At 42.1% G+C, this 18,390-nt stretch overlaps 1 protein-coding gene across 4 annotated transcripts; it reads left to right on the top strand.

The window, feature by feature from the left end:
- LOC107639340 (mediator of RNA polymerase II transcription subunit 1) lies at window positions 185-6,787 on the top strand. Of its 4 annotated transcripts, none has more exons than XM_021121176.1 (5): window positions 185-427; window positions 632-1,359; window positions 1,462-1,551; window positions 5,170-5,910; window positions 6,237-6,787. In XM_021121176.1, the coding sequence occupies exons 1-5, from the start codon at window positions 319-321 to the stop codon at window positions 6,375-6,377; spliced, it is 1,809 nt and encodes a 602-aa protein (XP_020976835.1). In that variant the 5' UTR covers window positions 185-318; the 3' UTR covers window positions 6,378-6,787. The 4 variants fall into 4 exon arrangements, with proteins under 4 accessions (XP_020976835.1, XP_020976834.1, XP_020976837.1 ...); XM_021121175.1 differs by having other exon boundaries at window positions 5,170-5,913; XM_021121177.1 differs by having other exon boundaries at window positions 308-427; window positions 619-1,359; window positions 5,170-5,913.

Raw genomic sequence — 18,390 nt, 5'->3', positions numbered from 1 at the left:
GAGAAATTAAAAGTAATAGGTTTATTAGTTGGGAAGGGTGGAGTTATTACTTTCTGGGGTTGTAACTTGGCTGAAGATAAGTTCTGGTGTTAATCAGCTGCCGCAAGATACTGTCATGTGGAAGTGCTGCGATTGTTGGTTGGTATATTTTGTGCGTAGGCACTTTATCACTGAGTCGCATTGAGAAGGAACACTAGCGGTGCAGTGTAGATTAAGTAGTTTTTGGCATACAAGTATACAATTGCACTGATCAAGGTAGAGTTGTTGAAGAGGTTCACCTGCTTTTCTTGTTAATTCTGATCATGGTCAGTGTTAGTTATGGAAAGAAGTGAACCTGCATTAGTTCCAGAATGGTTGAGAGGTACTGGAAATGTTGCTGGGGCTGGCAATTCAGCCCAACAGTTTGCATCCCCATCTAATCATGCAGGTTGTTTGAATGTCCTTTGTATTATTTTCTGTTTCTCACCTTTTTCAAGTATGTTAATGTGTTAATTTATCTAATAGTAGGAAAAAAGGTTTAGTTGTTAGTATCAATTTTATTATTTTGCATTTATCTTGATAGAATCTTATCTGGTTGTCTCTTATCTAACAAGTCGGGAATAACAATAACTATCCTAGTATTATTGTGTAGATACTCCGACTGTAGCCGATAGATCAAGGAACAGATCTTCTAAGACAAATGGTGATTTTGATAGCACACGTTCTATATTTTTTGAACGGACTGCCTCATCAAATTCTCGTAGGAGTTCCATCAATGGTTCTGCTAAGCATGCCTACAGTAGTTTCAATAGAAGTAATCGTGACAAGGACCGTGATAGAGAGAAAGATAGATCCAGTTTTAGTGACCAGTGGGATCGTGGTAGTTCTGAAAGGATAGAGACGGAGACATTGCAACGCTCTCATTCAATGCTTTCCAGGAAACAGAGTGAGACTTTAATTCGCAGAGTTGTTGTAAATACAAAATCTGGTGGCAGTAGCAATCAGAACAATGGGAATGGCATACTTTCTGGTGGTAGTATTAGTAGTGTTCAGAAAGCTTTCTTTGACAAGGATTTTCCATCACTTGGGGCTGAGGAGAAACAGGGTATAGCTGAAATAGGAAGAGTTCCATCTCCTGGTTTGGGTTCCGCTGCTAGTCAAAGCCTACCGGTTGGTAATTCAGCTTTGATACGTGGGGAAGGATGGACATCTGCACTAGCAGAGGTACCTACCATAATTGGAAGCAGTAATCCAGGATTTGTAATGGTGCAACAAAATGCAACTGCAGCTTCTGGGTCTGTAGCTTCAAGCACAGCAGCTGGTCTTAATATGGCTGAAGCATTGGCCCAGACTCCGTCCCAAGCTCGTTCTGCACCTCAGGTAGTTGAGCTAGTTGGCTGCAAGCCTCTTCCTTCTTATTCTTTTAATCAAAATAGTTTTATATGTTTATGTCATCAGTTACTAAGGGTTTAATCAATTTAGGTGTTGGTCAAAATCCAAAGGCTTGAGGAACTGGCTATTAAGCAGTCAAGGCAATTGATTCCAGTAACACCATCAATGCCTAAAGCTTTGGTAAGAGAATTGACTTGTGAAAGTAAACAAATGATATAACGAATTGATATTGGTAATGATACAAAATATTACAGCAAAGGTAAATTATTATTATTATTATGAATGAAGAGTATTTTTAATTGCTGTTTAATTATCACGATATGGTTAACGGTATTATTGTAAAAAATAAATTGGTGTTCATGTAAAAAACAATTATGCTACTTCAATATTAGACAGTCACAAACAATTAAGCCCACTAGGTGATGTTGGCTATACGGATCCAACTAAGCCAAAGTGCCCTATCATAAATCTTCTTATTGTTTAAACAATTTATATATAGAAATGGTCACATAGATTGATACTTCCAATTCTTCAAAATTTGAGAGATATATTGAACTAGATATTGGTTAAAATTCAATATTCTTTTTTTTTTTTTTTAAATTTTGCAAGGAAACTTGATTTCTTACAGGAAGGCTATCTTGTTGTGCTACTTATTGTTTAGTTGATTTTCTATATTGAATATGATCTGTTGTTGTGCTGCTTATGTTGTTGTCCTTCCATAATTCCTACAGTTCATTGTTATTCTATGGTAAACCATAGTTTTTGATTGCGGATGGCGGCTCATGTCGGTGAGCCAAAAATCTGCCATAAAATTATAGCGGATGGCATTGCGGAAAATGGCGGATTACCTAAAAAATACACATATATATATATATATATATACAAAAAAACATGCAGAAAAATTGCATATATAATAAACTATAAAATCCATCTATATAAGCAACTTTCTAGTCATAAAGCATCTAATTAATGTAGCAAATATAGTAGCAAATTTAGCAAATAAACATAACGTCAAGTTCAAATCATAACTCGAAAGTCATAAAACAGAAGACATAAAACATAAAAACTATAACTTCATCCAAATTAACATGATTATTATCGTGTCCCTCTGCCCCCTCATCATACTCTGATTTAGTATCAGGGGTAGGAGCATTAGAATCAAGGGCTTGTCTAGAAGTGGACATAGTGAACTGAATGGAAAAAAAATTGGAAGAAGAGAGGTTTAACACTGATTATTGATAACGTCTATAAAGAAGGGGCAGCAGGGAAGAGAGAAAAGAAAAAAATAGGACGAGAGAAGTTGAAACAAGATGTACGAACCAGAGAGGGAAACGTGGTTAGCAGGGGAAGCAAGGAGTGGCTGTGGTGCGGCGGCGGCGAAGAGCGGCGGCTATAGGTGGCGCAGAGAGCAGCGTCGGAGAGAACAGAGACGGCAAGAAGTTTTTGAGAAGATGAGGCAGAGGAGGGAGTTTTTGAATAAGAGGCTGATTATTAGGGTTAGTGGGATCACTTAGGTTTCCTAATTTACCCGAAACACGCTCAGATTTTTTTGAAAAGTCCGAAAAACCCCGCAATTTCCGAAGTTTTACATTGCATTCCACCTTGGCGCCATGGCAATTGCCGTGAAAACCATGTTGCGGCGACCACTATATGGTGGCAAGGTCAAAACCCTCCACACCATAACGTTGGCGCCGCCATAACCGCAATTTCAAAACACTGTGGTAAACAACTGAGTTGAGGGTCAGACTTAGGCATAACTACTGGAAATTTTGCCTTGCTAATTGTTTTAAGTAGCCTAGAATTCTATAGGTGGTTGAAGGCGAAGTATTCTGCAGTAATAGATTTAGAAGACATCATTATTCATGAATTGAGTAGGTCGTGCACTATTCTTTTTGCATAGACTTCTCTGTGTCATATAGTGATCCCTGCATATGTTAGATTTAGAAAGATGTATTTAATTGTTGCTCTAACTGTTATTTGTATCATTTAACGGCAGTTGAAATGTAGTAATAATTTGGCATTTCAAACAATTTTTTGGAAGAATTTTCTTCTTTCTACCCTTTCAACCAAATAATGCAATTATCAGTCACATCACTCTCTGTACTGTATGTTTGCATGTGAAATAGAGGGTAGAAGAAACAGAAGTTTGAGAGACTTGTTGGTACATTTGGTTCTCAATCTGGTGGACCTGATTGGATATAACTACAGAACAAATGAATCACTTTTCCATTTATTTACATTCTTATTTTGATAAGTACTTTCTAGTGTTCATTTCCATTTATTTACATTCTTATTTTGATAAGTACTTTCTAGTGTTCATTTTTGGATTCGCATAAAATCTATACGCGAAATGATCCTATATGCTCAGAATTGGTTAAGAAGGTCTTCTATTATGCTTTAATTGCTTTCATATGAAAGCAATTTAGAAGTGGTGGCAAGAGTGGTATTTATGGAAGCTACCATATGCTCAGAATTGGTTAAGAAGGTCTTCTATTATGCTTTAATTGCTTTCATATGAAAGCAATTTAGAAGTGGTGGCAAGAGTGGTATTTATGGAAGCTACCGTAAAAGGCAGATGTATTCTGTTAGGTATCTAAGGAAAGGACTTGGGTATTATGGGTGCTCAAAGTCCCACTATATTGTTGGGGACTTGGGTATTATGGGTGCTCAAAGTCCCACTATATTGTTGGGGACTTGGGTATTATGGGTGCTCAAAGTCCCACATCGAGTAGTATGGGATGCTTGATGTTGTATATAAGGAGAGTGGTTCTTCCCCCTTAACAGCTAGCTTTTAAGGTGTTGTTTCCCACTTTCCTTAGATACCTAACAATGGTATCAGAGCGTGGTTGTCGGCGCCATGGAAAGGGCTACTACCTATAGGCTGGATTAAGGTGAACACCGAATACTGATAGACCGTAGCAAAGTGGCTACCGTTGGGTCAGTGTCGATAGAGTGAAGCCGCCGTGGACGTCGGCTCTCCAGGGCCGGTGTATTGTTGGGGACTTGGGTATTATGGGTGCTCAAAGTCCCACATCATGTAGTATGGGATGCTTGATGTTGTATATAAGGAGAGTGGTTCTTCTCCCTTAACAGCTAGCTTTTAAGGTGTGCGTGTGTTGTCTCATTTTTTAAAATCTCTTTGTGAAACTAAGTTTCAGTCTTCAGTCTTCACCATAATTTTGAAGTGATATTTGGAATTATTCTTCTCCCTTTGAAGTAATCAACCATACCTAGCAGTAGCATTATCAGATGACTTTCTTTTACAGATATATTGAATCCAAGTTGTGCCCTTATGTGCTGGGCCTCAGTTTGCAAATACTCGTATAACATATGTTGGGAGGTAGACCTGAAAATGGTGTCATACCAAATGTTTATTCTCGATTTTGCCTCTTCTAGTGCACAATGCTGCCGCTGTTACAGCATGTGTATTCCTGAATAGGCCAATTTATGACCAAAAGGCTGAAACTACTTATCCCGGCAATAATCCAATCATCATTACTGTTGGGAACCTTGAGATTTGAGGACGGGTTTACTTGGAATTATAGTTATCAAAGTGAATTATTTTGAGTTGTTTGATTAATTTCTGAATCGTTTTCTGTAAATTGTGTATCGTACGACAAAGGAATGTATTAATTAGAAGTCTGGATTACAAAATGAGGTAAATCTGGAACACAAGGAAAATGTTTAAAAAATTATGCAGACCATTATTTTGCAAGCTTATATTTCGAAGCACTCGGTAAAAGATTATGCATACTTTTCTCTTTTGAATCCTTGGTGATTCCATTTTGTTTCTGTCAGGTTCCTAATTCCTCTGAGAAATCAAAGCCAAAAGCAGCAGTCAGAAGTACTGAGATGAGTGTTTCTGCAAAGAGTTTGCCCCAGCAGCCCTCTGGGTTGCACAGTACTAGTCAGTCTGTTCGAAATGTAAATACCAAAGTTGAAGCTCCGAAGACATGTGGAAAATTTACTGATCTTAAATCCGTGGTGTGGGAGAATGGTGTTTCTCCTACCTTCTCCAAGGAGGTTTCAAATTTGACAAATTCTTCCATCGGCAAATCAGGAAGTCAACATGCTGTTGCTTCAGCGGTTGCTTATACCCCTTCGAAGAACACCAATTACATGAAATCTCCCACAGTGGAGAAGAGACATTCTCATTCACATTCGCAGAGTCGAAACGATTTCTTCAATCTCATTAAAAAGAAAACCCTGATGAACTCCTCTACAGTTGTTCCAGATTCTATCCCGGTGGTTTCATCTCCTATATCAGAGAAATCTGGTGAATTAAATGGAGTAGTAGTTAAACCTTCTGTATATCCTCAATCCACTGGAAATGGTCCTGAAGTGACAAGCAATGGCAATGCTCATGCCTATGAAGAGTCACAGAGACTTTCTGATAGTGAAGAAAAAGATTCTATTCCCAGTGCTACAATATCTCCTGATGAGGAAGAGGCTGCATTCCTTCGTTCTCTTGGCTGGGAGGAGAATTCAGATGAGGATGAAGGGCTTACGGAGGAGGAGATCAATGCCTTCTATCAGGAGGTGGTAAATTCTTATCATGATTTATCTTTTATTTATGAGATTATAATTGATCAAAGCAATCCGTTCTGTTCACATACCTTCTGAAGTTAAAATCCCCTTATTTGTTGTAAGAAACGGGTCCCAAAATTACCATTTTGTCATTAAGGCTTAGCTTTTTGCATAATAATACATGCTTCACTTAACCCTTTTCGTAGTAGTAATAAATTGAAACTTGCTTTGACTTGACTGAGTATGATTTATGGAGTTTCCAATTATGGTCTAATAGTCAATTGTGTTGCAATGATCAAATTGTTTACTTATTCATGATCGTCTCCTTTTGTTTCCAGTGCAAGAAGTTGGGCCCCACAACATTCAAGCTCTGCCAAGGCATGCAACCAAACCTGTCCAAGTTGTTTGAATCCTATGCATCCAACTTGCATGGAGCTTCTGCTGAGTTGAGCTCCTCTAATTCTGGATCGGAAGCTTGAAGTAATGTTTTTCTTCCTTTTGATCATAGTTAGATCCAAGTTTCGATTTTTTAACCGCAGATGGCTAGTTTCATTCTATCCATTTGTTCTGAAAGAAGGCTGGTGATTTGGTAGTGGAAGAACAGGGAGGGTGGGTTTTGATTGGAACCCTGCATTTTTTTTTTTGGGGTGGGGGGTGGTTTAGAAGTTATAGCTTATAAGGTTGGTAGAGTAGGTTTTTTTTTTTTAATCTGCAGCGGAAGGTGCTGACCTGCACGGCAATTGCATCTTTTTGGATATGATCCAATTTATTTTTTTTTTTCTTTTCTTCAAGAGGGTTTGTTTACACATGATGAAGTTTATGATGTCGTTTTTTGGTTAGTTTTACCAAAGGAAAAAATAGGAGATTTAAAGTATCTTGAATTTTTGAATGTTGATATGTTATGATTATTCCTAGCAATCAATAATCCCATCAATGGAAATTGAGATACATTATTGCAATCCCCTCCAATCATACTTTCGAATATGAAAAAGAATAGGAAAACAATGATGATTGTAAACAATGTGAACAATAAATTTAAAAAGAAGGTAAATTAAAAATTAAAAATCAAATTTTTAATTAATTATTTAGTTTTAGATTTTAAAATTTGAAAAGTTAAGATTAACAATTAAGCATTCATATTAGAGTGAACTATCAATTCGGTCCCTGTCCATTTCTCAAAATGACAATGCGATCCCTCACCATAAAAATGACCCACTTCAGTTCCTGTCCTTTACTTCCGTGATCCAATGCGGTTTTTGTGGGTGTTTTTCCGTCAACTCTGAACGGAAAATGCTGACGTGTCAGGTGTGGGTGTTTTTTTGTCAACTCTAAACGGAAAATGCTGACGTATCAGGTTCAAAAATGGACAGAGCCTAATTGTCTCTAAATTTAAATTGGTTAGGGGTTTATTTATCTCTATTCTTTAAATGATATTTTTTAAACAAAATTTATTCATTATATTAATATTCTTTTTTTAATAAATTATTGAATATATGGTATAATAAGTACAAACTAATTAATAAATTATTCAAATTTAAAAATATCATTTATTATGAATAATTCTCAAATATAATTTTAAGTATATATAAATAATAAATATTAAAATTTAGTTAATACATTAATAATAATAATCCTATGATATACTATTAGTATTATGATCTAAATAATTTTCACAATAAAATAAAAACTAATGAACACATTATTTGATATATAGTAAAAATTTTTTGAGTAATAACAAAATCAAACTCAAATCAATAATTGTTACGATGGGTAACCGGAGATTATTGGGTTGGATTAGTTTGGCTGGTCCAATCGTCTGAATGAGGAAGTATCCAAGTGGATTGATGATCCAAGGCCCCGTCCGACTTCAGTATGAGAGAATGGGGGGTAGTACCTGCAAAGACTCTCCGATACCAAAGTCAGCAAAGGGAGCAAAACAGGTCTAGAGAGTATTGGGTCTTAGTGATACATGAGAAGTGTCAGTGTATTTATAGTGGTGAACCCATAACCACCGTTGAAGTAGTTCCGCCATTTAAGGTGGATAACCGTCCCCTTATCTTAGGGAAGTTGAGATATGGCTCCTGGAAGTGGTTACAGAGATTTTAGGGGCAGTTACTCATTTGAATGAGTGTTTATCTGCCAGCTAATCCTCGTCTCCGACTTCTTTAGGGTAAGTCGTGGTGAGAACCGACTTCATAGAGAGAAGGTCGGTGTAGGGCGAGGCTCAATCCTTCGGATTCGGCCTTTTATTTGGACCTGGGCCTTATCATTGGGCCAGGGTATGAACAGTGCCCCTACTCGAGCCCAATTTCATTTGAGACTTGGGTTCGAGTATTCTACTCGGGGTCGTAGCCGACTTGTGAGGGAACCGACGTGATTATTCGGAACCGACGTGACTTTCGTGACTTTTGGTTTTCACAGTTACGTCTAATCAAACGTCGCGTCCGTTAGAGGTTTGCGTAGGTATTTGGTAACGGTGCACCCATTAATGACCGCTTTTCGTTTTTACCATTATGCCCCTAACGGGTCTATAAATACTTTCCCTCTCTTTCGTTGTTTCGTTTCTGCGATTTTTCAAATTTTCTTCTCATCCGTTCGTGGAGCATTTTTGCTTGAAGGCTTTCATCTTCCTCTACCTTTTTTCCAGGCAAAGGTTAGTCTTTTCTCCTCGTCTCTTTTATGAAATGCTTCTGTTTGCATGCCTTTACTTTTTTAGAGAGAGGAGTTGACTTCGTAGGCTTTTTGTTTGATTCCGTATCCCCTTAGAGACCCTGTTCTTGATCTTTTTTCTTTTTCCTTTGTAGGTTTCGCTAACCCTTTTTAGGAAAAGAAAAATGACTTCCATAGAAACTCTTGCTCAGTGGGTCGATGTTACGGTCTTAGGAGAGGAACCTCTGGTTGATACTGATTTTATTACTGACCTTCGCACTCCTCACCGGCTCTGCACCTCTGATGAGGATGAGCCGAAGTATGAACTACTTGCCCCAGGTCCGGAAGACCGGGTTTGCTTTGGGAGGGCTTCAGAGGTAGCCCCTCATTTCTTTTATATGTACGAGAGCATGATCACCCTCCTGGGCGTTTTTCTCCCTTTCTTTGACTTTGAGATTGCTGTTTTACGTCACTGCCGTGTTGCACCTACCCAGCTTCACCCTAACTCTTGGGGCTTTCGGAAAATCTACCAGTTTATCAGCCATGCTTTAGACTTTTCGACTTCCTTGAGGATTTTCTTTTATCTCTTCCACATGACCAAGACCTTCAGTGGGCAAAATAACAAGCAACAATGGGTGTCTTTTCGAGCTATACAAGGTCGGAGAGTTTTCACCTTTTTTGATGAATCCTTCCATGACTTCAAAGATTATTTTTTCAAAGTTCAAGGTGTAGAGGGTCACCACCCCTTTTTTTCTGGATGAGAATTCTTCTCCTCGCTTTCCTCTATACTAGTTGGAGGCCTCCCCCTGTGAGAAATATAGTTTGGATGATCTGGATGAAGTGGAGGTAGCCATTGTGGGGTTCCTCCGAGAAGTGTGGGGGAGGGCCCCATATCTGGATACCAAAAAATTTCTCCAAGGGTCGCCGACCTTTGTCCAGGCACAACTAGGTAGCTTTTATTTTTCTACTTTGTTTCCGACTTGCGATTTGTTTTTACCGACTTGTCTGATTTTTTGGCTACTAATTGTTTGTTACAGAGATGGCGAAGAAGAACTCCAGTGAGTCTTACCAGAGAGTCCAGGAGGCCAAGGCGAGGTCCCGTGCCAGGACCGGCGGCGCCAAGGTAACTGGTCCTCCTCTTCCTCCTCCTCATCCCCCTTCTTCCCGAAATTTGGGGACTCCTTCTCAACCCATCGTCATTTCTTCCTCGGCTTCTTCTCAGCCGCCCCCTCCTCCCCGATCTTCTCCTGAACCAGAGAAGAAGAAGCACAAGACTTTAGAGTCTAGCTCTTCTTTTGAAGGTAAGGCTAAGGTGGATGCTCCTGCATTTATCCGGAAATACATCTATCCCCATACTCGTATAGGTATGGATGATGTTTCTATCCGGAACCACCTCACTATTCTGGCTCAGGAGAATGTCAGGGCAGCGGCGGTGTGCACCAAGTTTCTTGATATTTTTGAGAAGACTCTTCTTAGCTCTCTGGGTTCAACTTCGAGGGTTGAAGAGTTGGAGGAAAGGCTTCTCATATATCAGAAACATGAGAAGGAGTTGAAGAAGGAGGTCGCTGAGTTGAAGGAGGAGAGGGATGTCCTTCGGGAGAAGGAGAGCAAGTTACAGGCCCAATGCAATATGGAGGAGGGCTTGAGGAAGAAGGCCCAGGAGAGTTATTCGAGCTTGTTCGAGGACCTCGTGGCCGTGAGGAAGGACTTGTTGAATTCTCAGACTGCTTATGCCGAGTTGGAGGACTCTATTGTTGAAGGAGCCGAGGAGGCCTGGAGGATTTTTAAGGAGCAGGTCGGAGTCCTTGCTCCCGACTTTGATCTCACTCTTTTGGATCCTGACAAGATTGTCATTGATGGTGCCATAGTTTATCCTCCTCCCTCCCCTAAGCCTGTCACCGATTCTGATCTGAAGACTCGGGGGCAGAGGATAATCGAGTCCCCTCCTCGTCCAACGGATGCTCCGAGTTCCTCAAGGCCTCGTTCAAAGGATGCTCCGAGTTCCTCAAGGCCTCATGGAACCTCCTCTCCGTCTCCTATGGATACTTCTCTCCCTTGCACTGATGGCGCTCCGACTATTCTTCCTGGCTCTGGTGGTGATCTGACTACTCTTCCTGGTTCTGGTGGTGATAATCTCTGAAAATTTGTTGGCTATATGGGGGCCTGGCCTGTGGGTCCCCTCTTTTTTTAAACTCTTTTTATGTTTATTATGGTGATTTGGTTGACATTTCTCTTGGCCTTTTGAGGCCGTAAACAAAATATTTATAAATACCATTTTTTTGATAAGGGTTTAAGTTACCTTTTGTGCATGCTTTTTTAATACTTTAGGGAATTTCTTCGACCTTTTTGAAAACCTTTTCTTTGGCTTGTCTGTCCTCCTGAGCTTTTCACTTTTAGGACAGTCTTTTGGATTTTTGATAGGTTTTTCGATCCCTTTTTCACTTATTCCTTATACTCAACTTTGTGATTTATTGAGTTTCTATGACTTAGGTTATTTTTGCGATGCATTTTCCTTTCTACTCGGCTTTTCACTCCGACTTATGAGTCGGTGTGTTTCCGAGTCTCTTACCATCAACTTTTATAACCTCTTTACACCGACTTGTACCTCGTCGTTTTATCCTGACGACCATCTAGGTCGGTTCATGGGATTTTCACGCTTTGTCGAGCTTAAGTCAGCGTGTTTCGTAGAAAGAAAAATAAACAAAAAGGAATTTATAAGAGATATTGTAAAAGATCTTTATTTATTTGGGAAGGTACTTTACTGCTACTAAGGGTTTTTAATAGTCTATTCCCTCTTAGCCTCTATTATGATGCCTCATTAAAAACCCTTCTTCAGAAAAAACCCTTTGACTTTTGGGAAAAAATTGTGAAGTTGGGAAAAGAGTACATCAGTGAGTAGAGTTCGCTTTTAACTATAGTACCTTTTCATGTTACAAGCATGCCACGATCTTGGTAACTCGGTGCCGCTTAGGTCGGTTACCTTATAATAGCCTTTTCCTAAGACCTCGCTAACTTTGTAGGGTGCTTTCCAATTGGCAGCGAGCTTTCCTTCCCCCGATTTGTTGACTCCAATGTTGTTTCTGATCAAGACCAAGTCGTTTGGGGTGAAACTCCTTCAAATGACTTTTTTGTTATATCTGGTAGTCATCCTTTGTTTCAATGCTGCTTCTCTTATCTGGGATTGTTCTCGGATTTCGGGGAGCAACTCAAGCTCCTCTTTGTGCCCCTGTATGTTCCCGATTTCATCATGGAGAATCACCCTTGGGCTTTGCTCACTGATTTCCACTGGTATCATAGCTTCTACGCCATAGACAAGTCGGAAAGGTGTTTCCCCAGTGGCAGATTGTGGCGTCGTCCGATAAGCCCATAACACTTGTGGGAGCTCTTCTGTCCAGGCTCCCTTTGCTTCTTGTAATCTTTTCTTTAGCCCAGCCAGTATGACTTTGTTGGCTGCCTCGGCTTGTCCATTGGCTTGTGGATGTTTCACCGAGGTGAACTGGTGTTTGATTTTCATACTGGCCACTAGGCTTCTGAAGGTAGAGTCGGTGAATTGAGTTCCGTTGTCTGTAATAATGGAATAAGGTATTCCATACCTTGTGATGATATTTTTGTAGAGGAACCTCCTACTTCTTTGGGCTGTGATGGTGGCCAATGGTTCTGCTTCTATCCACTTTGTGAAGTAATCTATTCCCACGATCAAGTATTTGACTTGTCTTGGCGCCTGGGGAAAAGGACCTAACAAATCCATTCCCCATTTTGTGAAGGGCCATGGAGAAGTTATACTAATGAGCTCCTCGGGGGGAGCCACGTGGAAATTTTCATGCATTTGGCAAGGTTGGCACTTTTTCACAAATTCTGTGGCATCTTTCTGCAAGTTCGGCCAGTAGAATCCAGCTCGGATTGCTTTCCTGGCTAGCGACCTGGCTCCGAGATAGTTTCCGCAGATCCCATTGTGGACCTCCTCTAGCACTTCAGTGGTCCTTGAGGTCGGTACGCACTTCAACAATGGCGTTGATATTCCTCTTTTATAAAGGATATTTTTCACCAGAGTGTAATATTGTGCTTCCCTCCGGACTTTCTTAGCCTCTTTTTCCTCCTTGGGGAGGATGTCAAATTTTAGGTATTCGACCAAAAGATTCATCCATCCGAGGTTTAGGCCGGATACCTCAAGGACATCTTGTTTGCCCTCTGCCTTCACTACAGAGGGCTCTTGGAGAGTTTCCTGGATCAGGCTTCTATTATTCCCTCCTGGCTTAGTACTTGCTAACTTAGAGAGGGCGTCTGCTCTGCTATTAAGATCCCGAGTTATATGCTTAACCTCAGTTTCAGCAAAGTGCCCAAGTACTCCAGAGTTTTTTCCAGCTATCTCTTCATGTTTGGATCTTTGGCCTGATACTCTCCATTTATTTGGGAGGTCACCACTTGAGAGTCACTGTATATGATCACTTTTGTTGCACCGACTTCTTCTGCAAGTTTCAATCCTACAATCAGGGCTTCATATTCTGCCAGATTATTTGAAGCTGGGAATTCAAATTTGAGGGATACCTCTATTTGAGTTCCCCTTTCATCCACCAGTATTATGCCTGCGTCGCTTCCTGCCTTGTTTGAGGATCCATCTACATAGAGTTCCCATGTAGTTGGCTTTTCCTCTTGGTCTCCTGCGTACTTTGCTATGAAGTCGGTGAGGCATTGGGCTTTGATTGCTGTCCGGGTTTCATACTTCAAGTTGAATTCGGAGAGCTCTATTACCCATTGAACCATTCTCCCTGCAACATCCGTCTTCTGAAGGATTTGCTTCATGGGTTGGTTTGTTCGGACTCTTATTGTATGTGCCTGGAAGTAAGGCCGTAGCCTTCGTGAAGCTATTACTAAGGAGTAGGCAAACTTCTCCAGTTTGTGATACCTTAGCTCGCGACCCTAGAGAACTTTACTGATGAAGTAAACTGGATGCTGTCTGACCTCGTCCTCCCTTATCAGGGCTGATGCGACAGCTTTGTTTGCTACGGACAAATATAGGATGAGATCTTCCCCGACTAGAGGCCGGGTTAGGATTGGTGGTTGGCTCAAGAACCTCTTGAACTCCTGGAACGCTCCTTCGCATTCTGGAGTCCATTCGAACTGGCGTCCCTTTCTTAATAAAGAAAACAGTGGAAGGGATTTGAGTGCTGATCCTGCCAAGAACTTGGAGAGGGTTGCAAGTCGGCTATTCAATTGTTGAACCTCTCTTAAGCAAGTCGGGCTCTTCATTTCTAGGATAGCTTTACACTTATCGGGTTTGCTTCAATCCCTCTCTGTGTTAGCATAAAACCTAGGAACTTTCTAGCCTCCACCGCGAAGGTACACTTTGCGGGATTTAGCCTCATCTCGTGTAACCTTAAGGTGTCGAAGACTTGCGAGAGGTCTGACATAAGGTCGACTTCTTACTTGGTTTTTACTAGCATGTCGTCGACGTAGACTTCCATTAAGCTCCCCAGGTGAGAAGCGAACACCTTGTTCATCAGCCTTTGATATGTGGCCCCTGCATTTTTTAATCCAAATGGCATGACCACGTAGCAAAAATTAGCTCTGGGCGTGATGAATGATGTTTTCTCCTGGTCTGGCTCATACATCGGGATTTGGTTATATCCCAAGTAGGCATCCATGAATGACAAGTATTGATATCCTGAGCTAGAGTCTACTAGGGTATCAATACTTGGAAGTGGATAAGGGTCCTTGGAACATGCCTTATTTAAGTCAGTGTAGTCGACACACATTCTCTATTTGCCATTTTGCTTTTTGACTAGCACTACATTTGCTAGCCTTGTTGGATATTTGACTTCTCTGATGAAGCCGGCTTCTAGGAGTGCCTGTACTTGCTCTTCCACCGCTAGGGCTCGTTCCGGGCCGAGCTTGCGCCTTCTCTGTTGTACAGGTCGCGACCCCGGATATACCGAGAGCTTGTGGGACATGAGCTCGGGGTCTATCCCGGGCATGTCGGATATATTCCCCCAGGTTGGCTCCTATGTTGGTATTCCTCCCTTCCTGTTCACCGACCTGTATTTCCTCAGTTTTTTCTCCTGGCTGTGGTCGCAGCTCTTCTTTGGCCCTTGCCTCACCGAGCTCTATGGTGTGAACTTCTTTGCCTTTTTCCCTCAGGTTCAGGCTTTCATTGTAGCATTTTCTTGCCAACTTCTGGTCTCCCCGTACCATTACTATTCCTGCAGGCGTCGGAAATTTCATGCAGAGATGGGGGGTAGATACCACCGCTCCGAGTCGATTTAGGGTAGCTCTGCCGATTAGGGCATTATATGCTGACCCTACGTCGATGACTATAAAGTCTATGCTCAGAGTTTTGGATTTTTTCCCCTTTCCGAAGGTAGTGTGGAGGGGTAGAAATCCCAGTGGTTTTATTGGCGTGTCGCCTAGCCCGTACAAGGTGTCAGGGTAGGCTCTTAACTCCTTTTCATCCAACCCTAGTTTGTCAAACGCAGGCTTGAAAAGGATGTCTGCCGAACTTCCTTGATCTACTAGGGTTCTGTGGAGATGGGCATTGGCTAGGATCATGGTTATCACCATTGGATCGTCGTGTCCAGGGATTACTCCTTGCCCATCTTCCTATGTAAATGAGATGGTAGGGAGGTCAGATGATTCATTTCCGACCTGGTAGACTCGCTTGAGGTGTCTTTTGCGAGCGGACTTGGTGAGTCCCCCTCCCGCAAATCCGCCTGAGATCATATGTATATGTCTCTCCGGAGTCTGCGGTGGTAGGTCTCTTCTATCTGTGTCATCTCGCTTTCTCTTCCCATGATTGTCCGACCTTTCTATGAGATATCTGTCAAGTCGGCCTTCTCTGGCCAACTTTTCTATCACATTTTTAAGGTCGTAACAATCGTTTGTTGAGTGACCATATATTTTATGGTACTCGCAGTAGTCATTGCGACTCCCCCCTTTTTTATTTTTAATGGGCCTGGGAGGTGGCAGCCTTTCAGTATTACAGATCTCTCTGTTTACATCCACTATGGAAACCTTTAGAGGAATATAAGAGTGATATTTCATGGGTCTGTCGGGACCGAGGTCTTCTTTTTTCATGGGCTCCCTCTCCCTCTCTTTTATCGAGGGAAGGTGGCCAGGTCGCCAACTCGACTCTCTCAGTCTGGAATTTTCCTCCATGTTGATGTACTTTTCAGCTCGTTCCTGCACATCACTTAAGGAGGTGGGGTGTCTTTTTGATATGGACTGTGAGAAGGGACCTTCTCTAAGTCCGTTGACCAGCCCCATGATCACTGCCTCGGTGGGCAGGTCTTGAATCTCTAAGGATGTCTTGTTGAACCTTTCCATATAGTCTCGTAGAGGTTCTCCGACCTCCTGCTTTATTCCCAGGAGGCTCGATGCATGCTTTACTTTATCTTTCTGAATGGAGAACCTCATTAGAAACTTCCTCGAGAGGTCCTCGAAGCTGGTGACTGACCTTGGAGGGAGGCTATCGAACCACTTCATCGCCGCTTTCGATAAGGTGGTCGGGAAAGCTTTGCAGCGCGTCGCGTCAGAAGCATCAGCCAGATACATCCGACTTTTAAAGTTTCTTAAATGGTGCTTCGGATCTGTGGTTCCATCATAGAGGTCCATATCGGGGCTTTTAAAATTTCTTGGAACTTTTGCCCTCATTATGTCCTCACTAAAAGGATCCTCCCCTCCTGGGGGCGACTCTTCTCGATCGTCGCGGGAGTTTCGACCTTTGAGGGAGGATTCTAACTTTAAGAGTTTTTTCTCTAACTCTTTTCGTCGATCCATCTCCTCTCTTAGGTGCTTTTCTATCTCCCTTTGTCGCTTCCGTTCCTGTTCTAGTTGTTCCAAGCGACTTTGGTGGACGTGGACTAGCCCCATTAGTTCAGTTGAGTGGGGTGGTCCATCCTTTTCTGATTCACGCCCCTCCGAGGAATTTGTCTTCGGATTTTTAAATCCGGAGGTTCCTTCCCTGTGTTGGTCATTGGTTTCCTGGTGGAGGGTCAGGTCTGCGTCGTTGTTTCCGGTATCCAGATTCTCTTGTTCGGAATCCGACGCCACATGACCATCTTCAGGGGATACATCCGCCATTACTGGCTGATCTCTCGGGTCCCCGGCAACGGCGCCAATGTTACGATGGATAACCGGAGATTATTGGGTTGGATTAGTTTGGCTGGCGCCAATGTTAACTTTTCTATGATGGCCTGACTGAGATATCCACAATATCATTGGACAACTCTGTAGGTAGATCACTCCACTTAAAGAAAATGCCTGCAGAAGCCAGAGAACTCATTGAGATGGTTGCAAACAACTAATTCATGTACACCTCTGAGAGGAACCCTGTAAATAATGGGGTCTCTCTGAAGAAAGGAGTTCTTGAAGTTAATACTCTAAATGCCATATTGGCTCAGAACAAGATCTTAACCCAACAGGTCAATATGATCTCTCAGCATTTGACTGGAATGCAAGCTGCAGCTGGCAGCAATCAGAAAGCATCTTCTGAAGTAGAAGCTTATGATCCTGATCAACCCACCATGGAGGAGGTGAATTACATGGGAGAATCCTATGGAAATACCTACAATCCTTCATGGAGGAATCATCATAACCTTTCATGGAAGGATCAACAGAAACCTCAGCAAGGTTTCAATAACAATCAAGGTGGAAGGAATCAGAATAGGTTCAACAACAGACCACCATTCCCATCTTCTTAAGGGAATATGGGGACCCCTAAGCAGAGTCTTTCTGACTTAGGCATTCTAGTCTCCAGCCTCTCCAAGACTACTCATAGTTTCATAATTGAAACAAGGTCCTCCATCAGAAATTTAGAGGTACAAGTTGGTCAACTGAGCAAGAGGATCCCTGAGACCCTTCCTGACACTCTTCCAGGTAACATTGAAGTAAACGCAAGAGAAGAGTGCAAGGCCATCAAGACTGAGGCAGTGGCAAAATCTAGAGAGACTGGGAAGGCATTGAATGCCAGTGAGGAAGATCTCACTGGACGTTCAACGCCCAAAATGCCTAAGAGCCTGGCACTGAACGCTAGTGAGGAAGCCCTCTTTTGGCGTTCAACGCCCATCCTGGCAGCAGAGCTGGCATTGAACGCCAGCCAGGGAACACTGGCTGGGCATTAAACGCCCAAACAAGCAGGAACTCTAGCATTGAAAGCCAGTGAAGAACCCTCACTGGGCGTTCAACGCCCTACCAGATAGGGAAGTTGGCATTCAACGCCAGCCAGGACATCCCTGCTGCGTGTTCAATGCCCAAAATGGTAGGGGAACTTTCATTTAATGCCAATAAGGGTATATAGCATGGGCATTCAATGCCCAAAGATCTATCAGAGCTGGCGTTGAACGCTAGTAAAAGAACACCCTCTGAGTGCTCAATACTCACTCAAGAAACCCCTATCCAAGAACTAAAGAAAGCCAAGGCTCACATAGAGACCATAGAGGTTCCTTTGCATGCACTTCTGGAATGCATGAGTTTTGATGACCATAGAGGATGAAGACACTAGGGAAGAGCAAGTTGCTCGGTACCTAGGAGCTCTTATGAAGCTGAATGCCAAGCTATTTGGTACAAAGCGTTTGGAGGAAGAACCTCCATTGCTTTCCAAAGAACTCGTTCAGCAGAAGCTACCTCAGAAGCTTCCAGATCCTGGATGCTTCCTGATTCCTTACACCATAGACACCATGACCTTTGAAAAGGCTCTGTGTGACCTAGGGTTAAGTATAAACCTCATGCCACTCTCTGTAATGGATAAGTTGGGAATCTTTGAGGTACAAGCTGCACATATCTCGCTAGAAATGGCAGACAAGTCAATGAAGAAGCCATATGGCTTAGTAGAAGATGTATTGGTAAAGGTTG

This window comes from Arachis ipaensis, chromosome B04 (assembly GCF_000816755.2).
Source record: "Arachis ipaensis cultivar K30076 chromosome B04, Araip1.1, whole genome shotgun sequence".
Lineage (NCBI taxonomy): Eukaryota > Viridiplantae > Streptophyta > Magnoliopsida > Fabales > Fabaceae > Arachis > Arachis ipaensis.
Note: the sequence above shows the minus strand (reverse complement) of the source record. Positions and strands in the feature narration are given on the sequence as shown.